General features: G+C 52.8%; 1 protein-coding gene across 2 annotated transcripts in view; it reads right to left on the bottom strand.

Moving 5' to 3' along the window:
• Positions 1-22,204, bottom strand: part of TTC7A (tetratricopeptide repeat domain 7A) — a 314,521-nt gene that overhangs the window by 127,517 nt on the left and 164,800 nt on the right. For both annotated transcript variants that reach the window (XM_069954611.1, XM_069954612.1), the window contains 3 exons: positions 20,246-20,363; positions 16,642-16,699; positions 14,838-14,910 (listed from right to left, as the gene is read on the bottom strand). In XM_069954611.1, coding sequence (XP_069810712.1) covers positions 14,838-14,910; positions 16,642-16,699; positions 20,246-20,363 — 249 coding nt within the window. The remainder of the gene's footprint in view (positions 1-14,837; positions 14,911-16,641; positions 16,700-20,245; positions 20,364-22,204) is intronic.

The raw sequence follows: 22,204 nt of genomic DNA, 5'->3' as shown, positions 1-22,204 counted from the left end.
TACCCTCCACGAGCACGCCGCCTCCACTTCGTAGCGCTAGCTGCATCAGCAGTGTGGTGGGTAAGCGCCAACAGGCGGTGTTATAACTGCTGAGCTTAGGCGACAAGAGGCACACGGCCCAGGAGCTGTTGCAGGCATCACGGAGCCTCAAACCAGGCATGGTTGTGTGTGACAACGGGCGAAACCTGGTGTCGGCTCTGCAACTCGGCAGCCTCACACATGTACCATGCCTGGCCCACGTGTTCAACCTAGTGGTGCAGCGGTTCCTTAAGACCTACCCCAATTTGGCTAACTTGCTCACCAAGGTCAACCACGGATGCTGCCCCCCTTAGGGCAGTGCAAAGGTGCTTGCAACTGCCGGCTCAGACTGCTGTGCGACGTGCCCACGCGGTGGAATTCTACCTTCCAGATGGTAGCCAGGGTTTACCAGCAATGCAGAGCCATTGTGGAATGTCAGATGTCAACCTCGGTAAGAAGCGGTAGTCAGGTCAGTCAGTTATCTAAAATCTACGATGAGGAGTGCACGTGGATGTCTGCTATCTCTCAGGTACTGGGCCCCTTTGAGGAGTCAACACAGATGGTCAGCGGTGATGCCGCCATCATCAGTCTCATCATCCCGCTGCTGTGTCTGCTTCAAACCTCCCTGCTCAGCCTGAAGTCTGAGACTTTGCCTTTGTCTCAGGAGACGGGTGAAGAACAGCCGCTGCTAGATAGCCCTGCCCTGTCCCTGACGTCAGTTTCTCACCACGGAGTAGAGGATGAGGAGGATGAAGAGGAGGAAGAGGAGCAGACTGATGCCGTGACTGAAGAGGGTACCCATGCTCAATCCTTAGTTGTTGAGCGTGTATGGCCTGAAGAGGAGGAATTGGTGGAGGAGGAGGAAATTGAGGCTAGTCAGGAGAGGGAGTTCTTGCGTGTTGGGACCCTGACGCACATGGCTGACTTTATGTTAGGCTGTCTTTCCCGTGACCCTCGGGTTAAAAATTTTTTTGACAACACAGATTACTGGGTGTTCACCCTCCTGGAACCTTGCTACAAACACAACTTTTCCACTGTCATTCCTGTCGAGGAACGCAGTATGAGAGTGATTTATTATCAACAGGCCCTGGTGCAGAAGCTGAAAATGTACTCCCCATCTGACACCACTAGCGCCAGAGGACGTAGTTCTGTGGGCCAAAGCAAGACTATGTTAACCGTCCCCAGTCTAGACAGAGTAGGGGGGAAGCCTTCAGGAAGATGGTGAGGGAGTACCTTGCTGACCATACCACCGTCCTTCACAATCACTCTGCTACCTACAACTACTGGGTTTCAAAGCTGGATACGTGGCCACAACTGGCGCTTTACGCCTTGGAGGTGCTGGCCTGACCTGCCACTAGCTTGTTGTCAGAGCGGGTCTTCAGTGCAGCTGGTGCCATCATTACTGATAAGCGCACCCGCCTGTCCACTGACAGCGCTGACAGGCTGACGTTTATAAAAATGAACAAAGCCTGGATTTCACCTGAATTCAACTGTCCACCTGGGGTAAGCAGCTACCCATGAAGATTCTTGGTATCTCCTCTCCTCCTCCTCCTCCTCCTCCTTCAATTGTCAGCCAACTTCAAAGTCTTCTTCCACCATGTAGGGTCTGGCTTAATTATTGGGAGGCTCAATTGCTTCCTCACTCACTTCTAATGGTTCTCTGTGTCCTCACTGCCATGCTCTGACGTCACACTACGTCTGCGGAGGAGCGGGACTGGTTGCCGTGGGACCGCTGATCGCGCCCCCGCCAACCAGATAGCTGTTTTATTTTATATTTATTTGGTCTAGCCGTGGCCGGGGTCTCACCACCCCCGGTCGAGATGCATTAGGTGTACCCTTGATGGTGACTGACAGCTGGCCTAGCCAGTTAGCTGTCAGCACCCGGGTTCATGTCCACTTAATATCCCAGCCCCTGGACTCACTCCAATTTTTGGGCTCACTTGCTTCCTCTCTCACTTTTAATAGTTCTCTGTGTGCTTAATGCCATGCAGTGTCTGGCCTAATTTTTGGGAGGCTCACTAGCTTCCTCACTCACTTTTAATGGTTCTGTCTGTGCTCATTGCCATGCTGTGTCTGGTATAATTTTTGGAAGGCTCACTGGCTACCGCTTCTACCTTGTTCACTCTGTCCTCACCGCCATGCTTTGTCAGGCAAAATTTGGGGTTTTTCATCATATGCTACCCCTGTTTAATGGTTCCCTGTGTTCTCACTGCCATGCTGTGTCAGGTTGAGTTTTTGGGTGGTCCATATGCCTACCTCTGTTTTAACCAGGCTGTTGCACAGAATTAGCCATAATGCTGCCATTAGGCAGCCTCAGAGGCATGCATACATGCTGTCCCTGCTGTTTCCTGTACATTTCCGTTGTGTTTTCATCAATTTCTGAGGTTGACAGGTTTTCACACGACCTTCCCTCTATTGAACTTGGGTCCCCTGCAAAAATGCTCGAGTCTCCCATTGACTTCAATGGGGTTCGTTACTCGAGACGAGCACTTGAGTATCGGGAGATATTAGTCTTGAGTAACGAGCACCCGAGCATTTTAGTACTTGCTCATCACTAGTTATTGTACATAGAATCTCAAAGTGCCTATAGGTGATTGGGCGAGCCAGTCACACACCATTTTCTGAGCTCAGGTAGCAAGTACAGTGTACATGGCACCAAAGAGGTTATAGAGAGGATGCAGAAGGGGTAGCAGAGAGGGAGATGAGATTAGAAAATGTTATAAGCCTGGAGAAATGAGCCTTCAGGGCACGCTTGAAACTTGGGGTGTTGGAGATTAGTCTAAGCTCTTGGGGTAGGGAGATCCAGAAAACTGGTGCAGCACGAGAGAAGTCTTGGAGGCCGGAGTGAGAGGTTTTGATTATAGAAGAGGTTAGTGTAAGGTCATTAGCAGAACACAGAGAACGGGGAGGATGGTAGATGAGGGAGGAGATATATGGAGGGGCAGAGTTGTGGAGATGAGGGAGGAGATGTATGGAAGGGCAGAGTTGTGGAGATGAGGGAGGAGATGTATGGAGGGGCAGAGTTGTGGAGATGAGGGAGGAGATGTATGGAGGGCAGAGTTGTGGAGATGAGGGAGGAGATGTATGGAGGGGCAGAGTTGTGGAGATGAGGAAGGAGATGTATGGAGGGCAGAGTTGTGGAGATGAGGGAGGAGATGTATGGAGGGCAGAGTTGTGGAGATGAGGGAGGAGATGTATGGAGGGGCAGAGTTGTGGAGATGAGGGAGGAGATGTATGGAGGGCAGAGTTGTGGAGATGAGGGAGGAGATATATGGAGGGCAGAGTTGTGGAGATGAGGGAGGAGATGTATGGAGGGCAGAGTTGTGGAGATGAGGGAGGAGATGTATGGAGGGGCAGAGTTGTGGAGATGAGGGAGGAGATGTATGGAGGGGCAGAGTTGTGGAGATGAGGGAGGAGATGTATGGAGGGCAGAGTTGTGGAGATGAGGGAGGAGATGTATGGAGGGGCAGAGTTGTGGAGATGAGGGAGGAGATGTATGGAGGGGCAGAGTTGTGGAGAACAGTGAGGGTGAGGAGTTTGAACTTTATTTAATAGGTAACCAGTGACTAGCACAGGGGGGGAGACATCAGTATAACAGCTAGAAAGGAAGGGGAGTCTGGCTGCTGCGTTCAGGATAGACTGGAGAGGGGAGAGCTTAGAGAAACGATTAGTAGGGAGTTACAGTAGTCTAGACAGGAGTGGATCAGGGCGACAGTCAGAGTCTGAGCAGTGTCAGTGGTGAGAAATGGGCGTATTCTGGAGATGTTTTTGAGATGTAGGTGACAGAAGCTGCAAGAGCTTGTATATAGGAAGTGAAGGATAGATGAGTGTCTAGCATAACCCCCACATATCGAGCTTGATGCACAGGAGTTTTTCTAGTACCACAGACTGAGAGGGTGATTTTGGGTTTAGGTTTGTTAGAGGGAGGGAATACAAGAAGTGCAGTTTTAGAGAGATTAAGTTTGACAAAGAGAGAGGTCATAGTGTTATAGAGAGCAGATAGACAGTGAGCAGTATTCTGCAGGAAGGCAGGAGTGATGTCACAGGAGGAAGTATATAGCTGGGTGTCATCAGCATAAAGATGGTATTGCAGGCCAAACCTGCTGATGGTCTGTCAGATGGGGGCCGTATAGGTAGAGGTAAGGGAGAAGAAGTAGAGCCCGAGGAGGATACACTGAAGGAGCGGTCAGAGAGGTAGGAAGAAAACCAGGAGAGAACAGAGTCCTTAAGACCAAGAGAGCAGAGCATGGAGAGGAGGAGCTGGGGGTCTACAGTGTCACATACTACAGATAGAGCGGAGCATGGAGAGGAGGAGCTGGGGGGCTACAGTGTCACATACTACAGATAGAGCGGAGCATGGAGAGGAGGAGCTGGGGGGCTACAGTGTCACATACAGATAGAGCGGAGCATAGAGAGGAGGAGCTGGGGGGCTACAGTGTCACATACTACAGATAGAGCGGAGCATGGAGAGGAGGAGCTGGGGGTCTACAGTGTCACATACAGATAGAGCGGAGCATAGAGAGGAGGAGCTGGGGGGCTACAGTGTCACATACTACAGATAGAGCGGAGCATGGAGAGGAGGAGCTGGGGGGCTACAGTGTCACATACTACAGATAGAGCGGAGCATGGAGAGGAGGAGCTGGGGGCTACAGTGTCACATACTACAGATAGAGCGGAGCATGGAGAGGAGGAGCTGGGGGGCTACAGTGTCACATACAGATAGAGCGGAGCATGGAGAGGAGGAGCTGGGGGGCTACAGTGTCACATACAGATAGAGCGGAGCATGGAGAGGAGGAGCTGGGGGGCTACAGTGTCACATACAGATAGAGCGGAGCATGGAGAGGAGGAGCTGGGGGACTACAGTGTCACATACAGATAGAGCGGAGCATGGAGAGGAGGAGCTGGGGGCTACAGTGTCACATACTACAGATAGAGAGGAGCATGGAGAGGAGGAGCTGGGGGGCTACAGTGTCACATACAGATAGAGCGGAGCATGGAGAGGAGGAGCTGGGGGGCTACAGTGTCACATACTACAGATAGAGAGGAGCATGGAGAGGAGGAGCTGGGGGGCTACAGTGTCACATACTACAGATAGAGCGGAGCATGGAGAGGGGGAGCTGGGGGGCTACAGTGTCACATACAGATAGAGCGGAGCATGGAGAGGAGGAGCTGGGGGGCTACAGTGTCACATACTACAGATAGAGCGGAGCATGGAGAGGAGGAGCTGGGGGGCTACAGTGTCACATACTACAGATAGAGCGGAGCATGGAGAGGAGGAGCTGGGGGGCTACAGTGTCACATACTACAGATAGAGCGGAGCATGGAGAGGGGGAGCTGGGGGGCTACAGTGTCACATACAGATAGAGCGGAGCATGGAGAGGAGGAGCTGGGGGGCTACAGTGTCACATACTACAGATAGAGCGGAGCATGGAGAGGAGGAGCTGGGGGGCTACAGTATCACATACTACAGATAGAGCAGAGCATGGAGAGGAGGAGCTGGGGGGCTACAGTGTCACATACAGATAGAGCGGAGCATGGAGAGGAGGAGCTGGGGGGCTACAGTGTCACATACAGATAGAGCGGAGCATGGAGAGGGGGAGCTGGGGGGCTACAGTGTCACATACTACAGATAGAGAGGAGCATGGAGAGGGGGAGCTGGGGGGCTACAGTGTCACATACAGATAGAGCGGAGCATGGAGAGGAGGAGCTGGGGGGCTACAGTGTCACATACAGATAGAGCGGAGCATGGAGAGGAGGAGCTGGGGGGCTACAGTGTCACATACTACAGGTAGAGCGGAGCATGGAGAGGAGGAGCTGGGGGGCTACAGTGTCACATACAGATAGAGCGGAGCATGGAGAGGGGGAGCTGGGGGGCTACAGTGTCACATACAGATAGAGCAGAGCATGGAGAGGAGGAGCTGGGGGGCTACAGTGTCACATACTACAGATAGAGCAGAGCATGGGGAGGGGGAGCTGGGGGGCTACAGTGTCACATACAGATAGAGCGGAGCATGGAGAGGAGGAGCTGGGGGGCTACAGTGTCACATACTACAGATAGAGCGGAGCATGGAGAGGAGGAGCTGGGGGCTACAGTGTCACATACAGATAGAGCGGAGCATGGAGAGGAGGAGCTGGGGGGCTACAGTGTCACATACTACAGATAGAGCGGAGCATGGAGAGGGGGAGCTGGGGGGCTACAGTGTCACATACAGATAGAGCGGAGCATGGAGAGGGGGAGCTGGGGGGCTACAGTGTCACATACAGATAGAGCGGAGCATGGAGAGGAGGAGCTGGGGGGCTACAGTGTCACATACAGATAGAGCGGAGCATGGAGAGGAGGAGCTGGGGGGCTACAGTGTCACATACAGAGAGCGGAGCATGGAGAGGAGGAGCTGGGGGGCTACAGTGTCACATACAGATAGAGCGGAGCATGGAGAGGGGGAGCTGGGGGGCTACAGTATCACATACAGATAGAGCGGAGCATGGAGAGGAGGAGCTGGGGGGCTACAGTGTCACATACTACAGATAGAGCGGAGCATGGAGAGGAGGTGCTGGGGGGCTACAGTGTCACATACAGATAGAGCGGAGCATGGAGAGGAGGTGCTGGGGGGCTACAGTGTCACATACAGATAGAGCGGAGCATGGAGAGGAGGAGCTGGGGGGCTACAGTGTCACATACAGATAGAGCGGAGCATGGAGAGGAGGAGCTGGGGGCTACAGTGTCACATACTACAGATAGAGAGGAGCATGGAGAGGAGGAGCTGGGGGGCTACAGTGTCACATACTACAGATAGAGCGGAGCATGGAGAGGTGGAGCTGGGGGGCTACAGTGTCACATACAGATAGAGAGGAGCATGGAGAGGAGGAGCTGGGGGGCTACAGTGTCACATACTACAGATAGAGAGGAGCATGGAGAGGAGGAGCTGGGGGGCTACAGTGTCACATACTACAGATAGAGCGGAGCATGGAGAGGTGGAGCTGGGGGGCTACAGTGTCACATACAGATAGAGCGGAGCATGGAGAGGAGGAGCTGGGGGCTACAGTGTCACATACTACAGATAGAGCGGAGCACGGAGAGGTGGAGCTGGGGGGCTACAGTGTCACATACTACAGATAGAGCGGAGCATGGAGAGGAGGAGCTGGGGGTCTACAGTGTCACATACAGATAGAGCGGAGCATGGAGAGGAGGAGCTGGGGGGCTACAGTGTCACATACAGATAGAGCGGAGCATGGAGAGGAGGAGCTGGGGGGCTACAGTGTCACATACTACAGATAGAGAGGAGCATGGAGAGGAGGAGCTGGGGGGCTACAGTGTCACATACTACAGATAGAGCGGAGCATGGAGAGGAGGAGCTGGGGGGCTACAGTGTCACATACTACAGATAGAGCAGAGCATGGAGAGGAGGAGCTGGGGGGCTACAGTGTCACATACAGATAGAGCGGAGCATGGAGAGGAGGAGCTGGGGGGCTACAGTGTCACATACAGATAGAGCGGAGCATGGAGAGGAGGAGCTGGGGGGCTACAGTGTCACATACTACAGATAGAGCGGAGCATGGAGAGGAGGAGCTGGGGGCTACAGTGTCACATACTACAGATAGAGCGGAGCATGGAGAGGAGGAGCTGGGGGGCTACAGTGTCACATACAGATAGAGCGGAGCATGGAGAGGAGGAGCTGGGGGGCTACAGAGTCACATACAGATAGAGCGGAGCATGGAGAGGAGGAGCTGGGGGGCTACAGTGTCACATACTACAGATAGAGCGGAGCATGGAGAGGAGGAGCTGGGGGGCTACAGTGTCACATACTACAGATAGAGCGGAGCATGGAGAGGAGGAGCTGGGGGGCTACAGTGTCACATACAGAGAGCGGAGCATGGAGAGGAGGAGCTGGGGGCTACAGTGTCACATACTACAGATAGAGCGGAGCATGGAGAGAGCGGAGCATGGAGAGGTGGAGCTGGGGGGCTACAGTGTCACATACTACAGATAGAGCGGAGCATGGAGAGGAGGAGCTGGGGGCTACAGTGTCACATACTACAGATAGAGCGGAGCATGGAGAGGAGGAGCTGGGGGGCTACAGTGTCACATACTACAGATAGAGCGGAGCATGGAGAGGAGGAGCTGGGGGCTACAGTGTCACATACTACAGATAGAGCGGAGCATGGAGAGGTGGAGCTGGGGGGCTACAGTGTCACATACAGATAGAGCGGAGCATGGAGAGGAGGAGCTGGGGGGCTACAGTGTCACATACTACAGAGAGCGGAGCATGGAGAGGGGGAGCTGGGGGGCTACAGTGTCACATACAGATAGAGCGGAGCATGGAGAGGGGGTGCTGGGGGGCTACAGTGTCACATACAGATAGGGCGGAGCATGGAGAGGAGGAGCTGGGGGCTACAGTGTCACATACAGATAGAGAGGAGCATGGAGAGGAGGAGCTGGGGGGCTACAGTGTCAAACGCTGCTGAGAGATCCAGGAGAATCAGTAAGGAGTAGTTCCTTGTGACTTGGCCTTCAGGGGGTTGTTTGGTGAGAGCAGTTTCCATGGAATAAAGGGACCTGAAGCCGGACTGTAGAGGGTCAAGAAGAGAGTTTTGGGAGAGATGGCGGGTTAGGCAAGAGTAGACAAGACGTTCCAGGAGTTTAGAGATGAAGGAGAGATTGGAGACAGATGATAGTTGGCTGCACAGGACGGGTCTAGAGATGGTAATTTCAGTAGCGGGGAAATTACAGAGTGCTTGAATGAGGAGGGAAAGCTACCAGAGGAGAGGGAGAGGGTGAATATTTTGGTGAGGTGAGTAGTGACTGGAAGAGGTGTGAGGGAATAGGTCACTAGGGCAGGTAGTGGGACGAGAGGAGGAGTAATAAGATTGTAGGGTGAATTTGTAATGAATGAAATCTGCTGAGGTTCTAGATTTCCTCCACAGACGTTCAGCCGTCCTAAAGCACCGCCGAAGAAAGCATGTTACCGGGGTGTAAGCCAGGGCTGCTGGCATCTGTGGCGGGGTGTGCGGAGAGTAGGGGGAGCTACGGAGTCTAGGGTACTTTTCAGGGTGTTGTGGTAGTGTTGTGCGGCCGTGTTTGGCCAGATGAGGGATGAGATTGGGGACAGTGAGGATTGTAGGGAGTCTATGAGTTGTTGAGTGTTAATGCCGTGCACACTGTATATGTATGGGGAAGGGGTGTCAGGAGGGGGGCAGTTGCTAGTAATTGCGAAGGAGAGGAGGTTGTGGTCGGATCATTTGTGAAGTTGGAGATTGAAGAGTGGCGGAAGAGGATCAGGTCCAGGGAATATATCAGTAATAAAGTACTGGGCCTATTAGATACGGGTGGTCGGGGAGATGTTGTCGGTCACCATTTGGCATTTTGTTTCTAAAGGCCCTATTCTACGGAACGATTATTGTCCGTATTCGACCGATATCGGCCGCTACGGACGATAATCGTCCCGTGGAATGGAGTGCAACGATCAGCCGACATCGTTCATCTGTATCCTATGGGCTGCTGTATCCTATGGGCTGCCCGGACGATCAGCGATCACCCGGGCAGCCCCCCCCCGCAGCTCCCCGCCGCCCCTCCCGCTCACTGCTGCCGCGTTGAATAGCGGCAGCGAGCGGGGAACCAGGAGCAAACAAGCGCTGAGAGTGCTTGTTTGCTCCTCTAAACGACCCGTGAAATAGGGCTTTAAGCTGGAAAAGTTCATTGTGTAAAAAATCCAGAGGGGACAGAGGGTTGGTATCAAAATAAAGAAGTTCCATTTGCCCATCTATGTGTGACCCCTCTATATCACTATGTGTGACCTCTCTATATCACTATGTGTGACCCCTCTATATCACTATGTGTGACCTCTCTATATCACTATGTGTGACCTCTCTATATCACTATGTGTGACCTCTCTATATCACTATGTGTGACCTCTCTCTATATCACTATGTGTGACCCCTCTATATCACTATGTGTGACCCCTCTATATCACTATGTGTGACCTCTCTATATCACTATGTGTGACCCCTCTCTATATCACTATGTGTGACCTCTCTATATCACTATGTGTGACCCCTCTATATCACTATGTGTGACCCCTCTATATCACTATGTGTGACCTCTCTATATCACTATGTGTGACCTCTCTATATCACTATGTGTGACCCCTCTCTATATCACTATGTGTGACCCCTCTATATCACTATGTGTGACCTCTCTATATCACTGTGTGACCCCTCTATATCACTATGTGTGACCTCTCTATATCACTATGTGTGACCCCTCTATATCACTATGTGTGACCCCTCTATATCACTATGTGTGACCTCTCTATATCACTAAGTGTGACCCCTCTCTATATCACTATGTGTGACCCCTCTCTATATCACTATGTGTGACCTCTCTCTATATCACTATGTGTGACCTCTCTATATCACTATGTGTGACCCCTCTCTATATCACTATGTGTGACCCCTCTCTATATCACTATGTGTGACCCCTCTCTATATCACTGTGTGTGACCCCTCTCTATATCACTATGTGTGACCTCTCTCTATATCACTATGTGTGACCTCTCTCTATATCACTATGTGTGACCCCTCTCTATATCACTATGTGTGACCCCCCTCTATATCACTATGTGTGACCTCTCTATATCACTATGTGTGACCTCTCTATATCACTATGTGTGACCTCTCTATATCACTATGTGTGACCCCTCTCTATATCACTGTGTGTGACCCCTCTCTATATCACTATGTGTGACCCCTCTCTATATCACTATGTGTGACCTCTCTATATCACTATGTGTGACCCCTCTCTATATCACTATGTGTGACCCCTCTCTATATCACTATGTGTGACCCCTCTCTATATCACTATGTGTGACCTCTCTCTATATCACTATGTGTGACCCCCCTCTATATCACTATGTGTGACCCCTCTATATCACTATGTGTGACCCCCCCCCTCTATATCACTATGTGTGACCCCTCTCTATATCACCATGTGTGACCCCTCTCTATATCACTATGTGTGACCCCCCTCTATATCACTATGTGTGACCTCTCTATATCACTATGTGTGACCCCCCTCTATATCACTATGTGTGACCTCTCTATATCACTATGTGTGACCCCTCTCTATATCACTATGTGTGACCCCTCTCTATATCACTATGTGTGACCCCTCTCTATATCACTATGTGTGACCCCTCTCTATATCACTATGTGTGACCCCTCTCTATCACTATGTGTGACCTCTCTATATCACTATGTGTGACCCCTCTCTATCACTATGTGTGACCCCTCTCTATATCACTATATGTGACCCCTCTCTATATCACTATGTGTGACCTCTCTATATCACTATGTGTGACCTCTCTATATCACTGTGTGACCCCTCTCTATATCCCTATGTGTGACCTCTCTATATCACTATGTGTGACCCCTCTATATCACTATGTGTGACCCCTCTCTATATCACTATGTGTGACCTCTCTATATCACTGTGTGTGACCCCTCTATATCACTATGTGTGACCCCTCTCTATATCACTATGTGTGACCCCTCTCTATATCTCTCTATATCACTATGTGTGACCTCTCTCTATACACTATGTGTGACCCCTCTCTATATCACTATGTGTGACCTCTCTATATCACTATGTGTGACCCCTCTCTATATCACTATGTGTGACCCCTCTCTATATCACTATGTGTGACCCCTCTCTATATCACTATGTGTGACCCCTCTCTATATCACTATGTGTGACCCCTCTCTATATCACTATGTGTGATCCCCCTCTATATCACTATGTGTGACCCCTCTATATCACTATGTGTGACCCCTCTCTATATCACTATGTGTGACCCCTCTCTATATCACTATGTGTGACCCCTCTCTATATCACTATGTGTGACCCCTCTATATCACTGTGTGACCCCTCTCTATATCACACTGTGTGACCCCTCTCTATATCACTATGTGTGACCTCTCTATATCACTATGTGTGACCCCTCTCTATATCACTATGTGTGACCTCTCTCTATATCACTATGTGTGACCTCTCTATATCACTATGTGTGACCCCTCTCTATATCACTATGTGTGACCCCTCTCTATATCACTATGTGTGAACCCTCTCTATATCACTGTGTGACCTCTATATCACTATGTGTGACCCCTCTCTATATCACTATGTGTGACCCCTCTCTATATCACTATGTGTGACCCCTCTCTATCACTATGTGTGACCCCTCTCTATATCACTATGTGTGACCCCTCTCTATATCACTATGTGTGACCCCCTCTATATCACTATGTGTGACCCCTCTCTATATCACTGTGTGACCCCTCTCTATATCACTATGTGTGACCTCTCTATATCACTATGTGTGACCTCTCTATATCACTATATGTGACCCCTCTATATCACTATGTGTGACCTCTCTCTATATCACTATGTGTGACCTCTCTCTATATCACTATGTGTGACCCCTCTCTATATCACTATGTGTGACCCCTCTCTCTATCACTATGTGTGACCCCCTGTATATCACTATGGCTGACCTCTACAGTGGGGAAAAAAGTATTTAGTCAGTCACCAATAGTGCAAGTTCTCTCACTTAAAAAGATGAGAGGCGTCTGTAATTGACACCATATTAGACCTCAACTATGAGAAACAAAGTGAGAAAACAAATCCCGAAAATCACATTGTCTGATTTTGTAAGAATTTATTTGCAAATTATGGTGGAAAATAAGTATTTGGTCACCTACAAACAATCAAGATTTCTGGCTCTCACAGACCTGTAACTTCTTCTTTAAGAGTCTCCTCTTTCCTCCACTCATTACCTGTAGTAATGGCACCTGTTTAAACTTGTTATCAGTATAAAAAGACACCTGTGCACACCCTCAAACAGTCAGACTCCAAACTCCACTATAGTGAAGACCAAAGAGCTGTCAAAGGACACCAGAAACAAAATTGTAGCCCTGCACCAGGCTGGGAAGACTGAATCTGCAATAGTCGACCAGCTTGGAGTGAAGAAATCAACTGTGGGAGCAATAATTAGAAAATGGAAGACATACAAGACCACTGATAATCTCCCTCCATCTGGGGCTCCACGCAAAATCTCACCCCGTGGGGTCAAAATGATCACGAGAACGGTGAGCAAAAATCCCAGAACAACGCGGGGGAACCTAGTGAATGAAGTGCAGAGAGCTGGGACCAATGTAACAAAGCCTACCATCAGTAAGACACTACGCCAGTGCCAGGGACTCAGATCCTACAGTGCCAGACGGGTCCCACTGCTTAAGCCAGTACATGTCCGGCCCGTCTGAAGTGTGCTAGAGAGCATTTGGATGATCCCGAAGAGTATTGGGAGAATGTCCTATGGTCTGATGAAACCAAAGTGGAACTGTTTGCTAGAAACACAACTTGTCATGTTTGAAGGAAAAAGAATACTGAGTTGCATCCATCAAACACCATACCTACTGTAAAGCATGGGGGGGGGGGACATCAGGCTTTGGGGCTGTTTCTCTGCAAAGGGGCCTGGACGACTGATCCAGGTACATGAAAGAATGAATGGGGCCATGTATCGGGAGATACTGAGTGCAAACCTCCTTCCATCAGCAGGGGCATTGAAGATAAAACGTGGCTGGGTCTTTCAACATGACAATGATCCAAAGCACACCGCCAGGGCAACCAAGGAGCGGCTTGGTAAGAAGCATTTCTAGGTCCTGGAGTGGCCGAGCCAGTTTCCACATCTCAACCCTATAGAAAACCTTTGGAGGGAGTGGAAAGTCCGTGTTGCCAAGCGACAGCCCCAAAACATCACTGCTCTAGGGGAGATCTGCATGGAGGAATGGGCCAACATACCAACAACAGTGTGTGCCAACCTTGTGAGAACTTACAGAAAACTTCTGACCTCTCTCATTGCCAACAAAGGAGATAGAACAAAGGATTGAGAGGAAATTCTGTTACCGACCAAATACTTATTTTCCACCATAATTTGCAAATAAATTCTTACAAAATCAGACAATGTGATTTTCTGGATTTGTTTTCTCATTTTGTCTCCCATAGTTGAGGTCTAATATGGGGTCAATTACAGACGCCTCTCATCTTTGTAAGTGGTGGAACTTGCACTATTGGGGACTGACTAAATACTTTTTTCCCCACTGTATATTACAGGTATCTGGCAGTGTTAGCAGAGTTTCTGTGTTTCTGTGGTGAATATTTAGTTAGAAACATAGAAGACCACCAGGAAAAGACCACCTGCTCCATCTAGTCTAGTTGTGAGTAGTTCAGGACATGGACGCTGGAGACTGGCTGCATCCACTGCACACACAGGAGAAGCTGCTGTATATCTTTCCTTATTCCCTCATAAATCGCCCCAGGATCCTCTAGGACATTAGGGAGAAGCTGCTGAGCCCAATCTCCTGTACCCCAGTGTGATAACTCCCCGGGGTGGGAGCGGCCAGTTATGGAGGAGCTGGAGTCAGTCCGAGCTGCGGCTTACCGACTCTACAGCCCTGGTACTGGGTGTACTCATCATCCATCCATCTCACATGCGGCCATAGAACATAGTGACGTCTGCCAATACAGAAGCTGGATAGCCAACCAGACTTTTATCTTATCCTTTGACCGTTGTTGGGGATCTAACAGTGTTGGGTCATGATGGATTACTAATACAGGAATGATGGCAGTGTAAGACGTCCGCTTGCTCGGCGATGAACGTCTTGACTTGGATCACTACATAACAGAACCTACTTATAACAAACCATTCACTTACACGACTTTCCACATATCAGGAGGATAACGCTGTATGATAAGTGGAATCACTCACCTGTCTTACCAGGGCCAGCTGAAGTGACAGATACAGGAGAATCTGGGGGTCTTCCGGATCGATCTCATGTGCCCTGTACAAAAATAACTCCATAAAATGAGTACCAGTACAATGTATAGTTATAGCAAAGACTGATCTCTTACATGTGCCGATATATAGAAAAACCCTGGAACACAATAGTCAACGTGTTAGAAGTCACTCGGGGGGAAAACAGATCATAATGGATGTGTCAAACAGATTACGTAAAGGGAAACTGACACAATACAGATATGAATATACCCACGAAGTCACACGTGCAGTGCATACTTACCGTCCATGCTGCCAATCACACGTGCAGTGCATATACTTGCCGTCCATGCTGCCAATCACACGTGCAGTGCATATACTTGCCGTCCATGCTGCCAATCACACGTGCAGTGCATATACTTGCCGTCCATGCTGCCAATCACACGTGCAGTGCATATACTTGCCGTCCATGCTGCCAATCACACGTGCAGTGCATACTTACCATCCATGCTGCCAATCACACGTGCAGTGCATACTTACTTCCATGCTGCCAATCACACGTGCAGTGCATACTTACGTCCATGCTGCCAATCACACGTGCAGTGCATACTTACTTCCATGCTGCCAATCACACGTGCAGTGCATACTTACATCCATGCTGCCAATCACACGTGCAGTGCATATACTTGCCGTCCATGCTGCCAATCACACGTGCAGTGCATACTTACCGTCCATGCTGCCAATCCCACGTGCAGTGCGTACTTACCTTCTGTGCTTTCCTTCTTTATCCTCGGGCTGACAGTGTCTGAGCAGTGTGTCTGTGGACAGTAATAAGGATGAGAACGGCAGCCTGAAGATACAGCAGTAGCCAGAGAGTGGGCAGAGGCTGTGTGGCTGCTGACAGGGTTGCAGAGACACCACCCAGATGCCATTAGCCCACAGACACACCTCTATGCCATTGTCAGCCCGGGACAAAGTTTGTTTCTAGGAACAGGCTGAATCACAGAGCAGCACGAAAGGTAAGCATGCACTGCTCATGTGTCCATATTCAGCAGAGACAGAGAGACACAGTCCCTATTCAGCAGAGACCGAGAGAGACAGTCCCTATTCAGCAGAGACCGAGAGAGACAGTCCCTATTCAGCAGAGACAGAGAGAGACAGTCCCTATTCAGCAGAGACAGAGAGAGACTGTCCATATTCAGCAGAGACAGAGAGAGACAGTCCCTATTCAGCAGAGACAGAGAGAGACTGTCCATATTCAGCAGAGACAGAGAGACAGTCCCTATTCAGCAGAGACAGAGAGAGACCGTCCATATTCAGCAGAGACAGAGAGAGACCGTCCATATTCAGCAGAGACAGAGACCGTCCATATTCAGCAGAGACAGAGAGAGACCGTCCATATTCAGCAGAGACAGAGAGAGACCGTCCATATTCAGCAGAGACAGAGAGAGTCCGTCCATATTCAGCAGAGACATAGTGACAGTCCCTATTCAGCAAAGACAGAGAGAGACCGTCCATATTCAGCAGAGACAGAGAGAGACAGTCCCTATTCAGCAGAGACAGAGAGAGACCGTCCATATTCAGCAGAGACATAGTGACAGTCCCTAGTCAGCAGAGATGGAGTGAGATAGTCCTTATTATTTTACGTGTCTGTCCGCACTTGTGAGAGAACGTTGATTTGGGGTCAGATACGGCCGGATTGTAGAGGGGTCTCATTGTGTGGGGTCATTTCTGGAGTCCAATACTACGAGGGGAAGTCCACGCTTCCTGATTACAGAAGAGGTAACCATGACATTACCTCTGCAGGGCCCGGAGAGCTCTCTTACTCCAATCATCCTGACGGCTTTTCTGAGCGGCTGCAACAAAAGGAAACGTTTCCCTCAGATCAGCGAAATACAAGAAATTCTCAGCGAGATAATAAACTTATGGAGAGGCTCCGCATATATCCTGGAGGAGAGCGGAGTATAAACACAGGGAAGTCGGAGCTTACAGCCGCACCACATCCAGCACAAGCGGAGTCCCTCCTGCTCAGGTTACAGATATACAGGAGACAAGGTTACACACTGAGCCCAAGGACAGCGGGGGCCACACTGAGCCCAAGGACAGCGGGGGCCACACTGAGCCCAAGGACAGCGGGGGCCACACTGAGCCCAAGGACAGCGGGGGCCACACTGAGCCCAAGGACAACGGGGGCCACACTGAGCCCAAGGACAGCGGGGGCCACACTGAGCCCAAGGACAACGGGGGCCACACTGAGCCCAAGGACAGCGGGGGCCACACTGAGCCCAAGGACAGCGGGGGCCACACTGAGCCCAAGGACAGCGGGGGCCACACTGAGCCCAAGGACAACGGGGGCCACACTGAGCCCAAGGACAGCGGGGGCCACACTGAGCCCAAGGACAGCGGGGGCCACACTGAGCCCAAGGACAACGGGGGCCACACTGAGCCCAAGGACAGCGGGGGCCACACTGAGCTCAGGACAGCGGGGGCCACACTGAGCCCAACGACAGCGGGGGCCACACTGAGCCCAAGGACAGCGGGGGCCACACTGAGCCCAAGGACAGCGGGGGCCACACTGAGCCCAAGGACAGCGGGGGCCACACTGAGCCCAAGGACAGCGGGGGCCACACTGAGCCCAAGGACAGCGGGGGCCACACTGAGCTCAGGACAGCGGGGGCCACACTGAGCCCAAGTACAGCGGGGGCCACACTGAGCCCAAGGACAGCGGGGGCCACACTGAGCCCAAGGACAGCGGGGGCCACACTGAGCTCAGGACAGCGGGGGCCACACTGAGCCCAAGGACAGCGGGGGCCACACTGAGCCCAAGGACAGCGGGGGGCCACACTGAGCCCAACGACAGCGGGGGCCACACTGAGCCCAAGGACAGCGGGAGCCACACTGAGCCCAACGACAGCGGGGGCCACACTGAGCCCAAGGACAGCGGGGGCCACACTGAGCCCAAGGACAGCGGGGGCCACACTGAGCCCAAGGACAGCGGGGGGCCACACTGAGCCCAAGGACAGCGGGGGGCCACACTGAGCCCAAGGACAGCGAGGGGCCACACTGAGCCCAAGGACAGCGGGGGGCCACACTAAGCCCAAGGACAGCGGGGGCCACACTGAGCCCAAGGACAGCGGGGGCCACACTGAGCTCAGGACAGCGGGGGGCCACACTAAGCCCGAGGACAGCGGGGGGCCACACTGAGCCCAAGGACAGCGGGGGGCCACACTGAGCCCAAGGACAGCGGGGCCACACTGAGCCCAAGGACAGCGGGGGCCACACTGAGCCCAAGGACAGCGGGGGGCCACACCGAGCCCAAGGACAGCGGGGGCCACACTGTGCCCAAGGACAGCGGGGGCCACACTGAGCCCAAGGACAACGGGGGCCACACTGAGCCCAAGGACAGCGGGGCCACACTGAGCCCAAGGACAGAGTGTCCAGTAATGGGGGAGGGGGGGGGGGTTCAGAGTGTCCAGTAATGGGGGAGGGGGGGGGGTTCAGAGTGTCCAGTAATGGGGGAGGGGGGGGGTTCAGAGTGTCCAGTAATGGGGGAGGGGGGTGCAGAGTGTCCAGTAATGGGGGGGGGGGGGTGCAGAGTGTCCAGTAATGGGGGAGGGGGGTGCAGAGTGTCCAGTAATGGGGGAGGGGGGAGCAGAGTGTCCAGTAATGGGGGGAGGGGGGTGCAGAGTGTCCAGTAATGGGGAGGGGGGGTTCAGAGTGTCCAGTAATGGGGGAGGGGTGCAGAGTGTCCAGTAATGGGGGGGGGGGTGCAGAGTGTCCAGTAATGGGGGGAGGGGGGTGCAGAGTGTCCAGTAATGGGGGAGGGGTGCAGAGTGTCCAGTAATGGGGGGAGGGGGGTGCAGAGTGTCCAGTAATGGGGGAGGGGGGTGCAGTGTCCAGTAATGGGGGGCGGGGTGCAGAGTGTCCAGTAATGGGGGGCGGGGTGCAGAGTGTCCAGTAATGGGGGGCGGGGTGCAGAGTGTCCAGTAATGGGGGGCGGGGTGCAGAGTGTCCAGTAATGGGGGGGGGGAGCAGAGTGTCCAGTAATGGGGGAGGGGGGTGCAGAGTGTCCAGTAATGGGGGAGGGGGGTGCAGAGTGTCCAGTAATGGGGGGAGGGGGAGCAGAGTGTCCAGTAATGGGGGGGAGCAGAGTGTCTAGTAATGGGGGGGAGCAGAGTGTCTAGTAATAGGGAGGGGGTGCAGAGTGTCCAGTAATGGGGGGCGGGGTGCAGAGTGTCCAGTAATGGGGGAGGGGGTGCAGAGTGTCCAGTAATGGGGGAGGGGGGTGCAGTGTCCAGTAATGGGGGAGGGGGTGCAGAGTGTCCAGTAATGGGGGAGGGGGGTGCAGAGTGTCCAGTAATGGGGGGGTGCAGAGTGTCCAGTAATGGGGGGGGAGCAGAGTGTCCAGTAATGGGGGGAGGGGGAGCAGAGTGTCCAGTAAGGGGGGGGGGGAGCAGAGTGTCTAGTAATGGGGGGGGGGTGCAGAGTGTCCAGTAATGGGGGGGGAGCAGAGTGTCCAGTAATGGGGGGGGAGCAGAGTGTCTAGTAATGGGGGGGGGGGGGTGCAGAGTGTCCAGTAATGGGGGGGGAGCAGAGTGTCTAGTAATGGGGGGGGGTGCAGAGTGTCCAGTAATGGGGGGGGGGAGCAGAGTGTCCAGTAATGGGGGGGGGAGCAGAGTGTCCAGTAATGGGGGGGGGGGTGCAGAGTGTCTAGTAATGGGGGGGGTGCAGAGTGTCTAGTAATGGGGGGGGGGTGCAGAGTGTCCAGTAATGGGGGGGTGCAGAGTGTCCAGTAATGGGGGGGAGCAGAGTGTCCAGTAATGGGGGGAGCAGAGTGTCTAGTAATGGGGGGGGGGTGCAGAGTGTCCAGTAATGGGGGGAGGGGGGTGCAGTGTCCAGTAATGGGGGAAGGGGGTGCAGAGTGTCCAGTAATGGGGAAAGGGGTGCAGTGTCCAGTAATGGGGGGGAGCAGAGTGTCCAGTAATGGGGGGGGGGAGCAGAGTGTCCAGTAATGGGGGGGGGGGAGCAGAGTGTCCAGTAAGGGGGGGGGGAGCAGAGTGTCCAGTAATGGGGGGGGGGGAGCAGAGTGTCCAGTAATGGGGGGGGAGCAGAGTGTCCAGTAATGGGGGGGGGGGGAGAAGAGTGTCCAGTAATGGGGGGGGAGCAGAGTGTCCAGTAATGGGGGGGGGGAGCAGAGTGTCCAGTAATGGGGGGGGGAGCAGAGTGTCCAGTATTTTGGAGGAAGTTTCATAAACCTTCTTGCCGGAGATAATGAGTGACAGTGGCTGCCATCTTGGTAAATGATAGGATGTGATTATATATACACCCGGCCAATTACATTACATACCACATCTGCTGGAAGTTTCCTCCAAGCCTCTACTACTCTTTCAGTAACTGCTTACCATCGGTGGCCTGGAGGCTGTACACTAGTCCCAGAGCCAGATATCCTTTAGCCAGTGCCTCTCCGGCTTCTTCTCCCATCTCTGTAACTTGTTTTGCAAATTCTTCTCCTTCTTTCAACTGCAAAACAACAGAATTACGAGCGAGAGATTAATAAGGAAACGTCCTCAGCCGGAGCGAAGGCGCCGCACATGGACCCCACTCTATTATCTGGGCACTGGGGTACAGGACTGGACTGGCAGAGAGCTGGGAACTTATGGCCACTGTGGTTTCCATAGACGACTGCTCCTTCCCTCTGTGGTAGTCAGACACACGGCCGCAGGCGGCAGCCAGTCATCAGTGTCCGTGCAAATCCACATGAGGAGGGAAAATCCGCATATCGTAATGCTTTGGAATAGGGACTGGTCCCAGTCTGAACCATCCAGGGCGAGGATTTTACTGCCAACCTTGTGGGATTGAACCCTGTCAGGTATCTACAGTCCAGACTGGTGGCAGTGGTGTCATGTGTGGGTGGCGCACCCTATGCCCTCCAGGACCTGTGGATGGAGTATGGCGCACCCTGTGCCCTCCGGGACCTGTGGATGGAGTATGGGGCACCCTGTGCCCTCCGGGACCTGTGGATGGAGCATGGTGCACCCTGTGCCCTCCGGGACCTGTGGATGGAGCATGGTGCACCCTGTGCCCTCCGGGACCTGTGGATGGAGCATGGTGCACCGTGTCCTCCGGGACCTGTGTATGGAGCATGGCACACCCCGTGTCCTCCGGGACCTGTGGATGGAGTATGGGGCACCCTGTGCCCTCCGGGACCTGTGGATGGAGCATGGTGCACCCTGTGCCCTCCGGGACCTGTGGATGGAGCATGGTGCACCGTGTCCTCCGGGACCTGTGGATGGAGCATGGTGCACCCTGTGCCCTCCGGGACCTGTGTATGGAGCATGGCACACCCCGTGTCCTCTGGGACCTGTGGATGGAGCATGGCACACCCCATGTCCTCCGGGACCTGTGGATGGAGCATGGCACACCCCGTGTCCTCCGGGACCTGTGGATGGAGCATGGCAGGGTAGGGTTTAAAAGTTGTGGCTGACCATTTTGTTTAGCAGGACAATGCACCATGTATAGTCATGGAGGAGAGCCGCAGAAGCCCCCCCAGACATCACACACAGTATCTGTGAGATAAAGGAACATGTCTGTTACTCCATCTAATCTGCAGCTACTACAAGAAGCTATCCGATAGCTGAGAACCCCATGACTGGAACGAGTGGGGAGAAGAGCTTATCTAAAGGCTCAATAGACCTTCTACAGAATACATATCCTGCAGCAGGGAGAGAGAAGCATTCAGCTCAGCTCTTCTCTCCAAAGGGGTCTCAGCACCAGCCTCCCAGCAATAAAAAACCTTTCAGATCTCTGTGCTAAAAGATTTTTTATTTTTCTTACATTCCCCTATAGGTTATAATGACTGATAATTGCTCGGCCACGCCCATTATATCACACAGAGACTGGTAATAACGGAGCCCCACACCTGAGGACGGCTGTACAGAGACTGGTAATAACGGAGCCCCACACCTGAGGACGGCTGTACAGAGACTATGGTAATAACGGAGCCTCACACCTGAGGACACTGTACAGAGACTGGTAATAACGGAGCCCCACACCTGAGGACGCTGTACAGAGACTATGGTAATAACGGAGCCCCACACCTGAGGACGCTGTACAGAGACTGGTAATAACGGAGCCCCACACCTGAGGACGGCTGTACAGAGACTATGGTAATAACGGAGCCCCACACCTGAGGACGGCTGTACAGAGACTGGTAATAACGGAGCCCCACACCTGAGGACGGCTGTACAGAGACTGGTAATAACGGAGCCCCACACCTGAGGACGGCTGTACAGAGACTATGGTAATAACGGAGCCCCACACCTGAGGACGGCTGTACAGAGACTGGTAATAACGGAGCCCCA

This window comes from Dendropsophus ebraccatus, chromosome 15 (assembly GCF_027789765.1).
Source record: "Dendropsophus ebraccatus isolate aDenEbr1 chromosome 15, aDenEbr1.pat, whole genome shotgun sequence".
Lineage (NCBI taxonomy): Eukaryota > Metazoa > Chordata > Amphibia > Anura > Hylidae > Dendropsophus > Dendropsophus ebraccatus.
The sequence above is the reverse complement of the archived record's forward strand: the minus strand, read 5'-3'. Positions and strand labels throughout refer to the sequence as shown.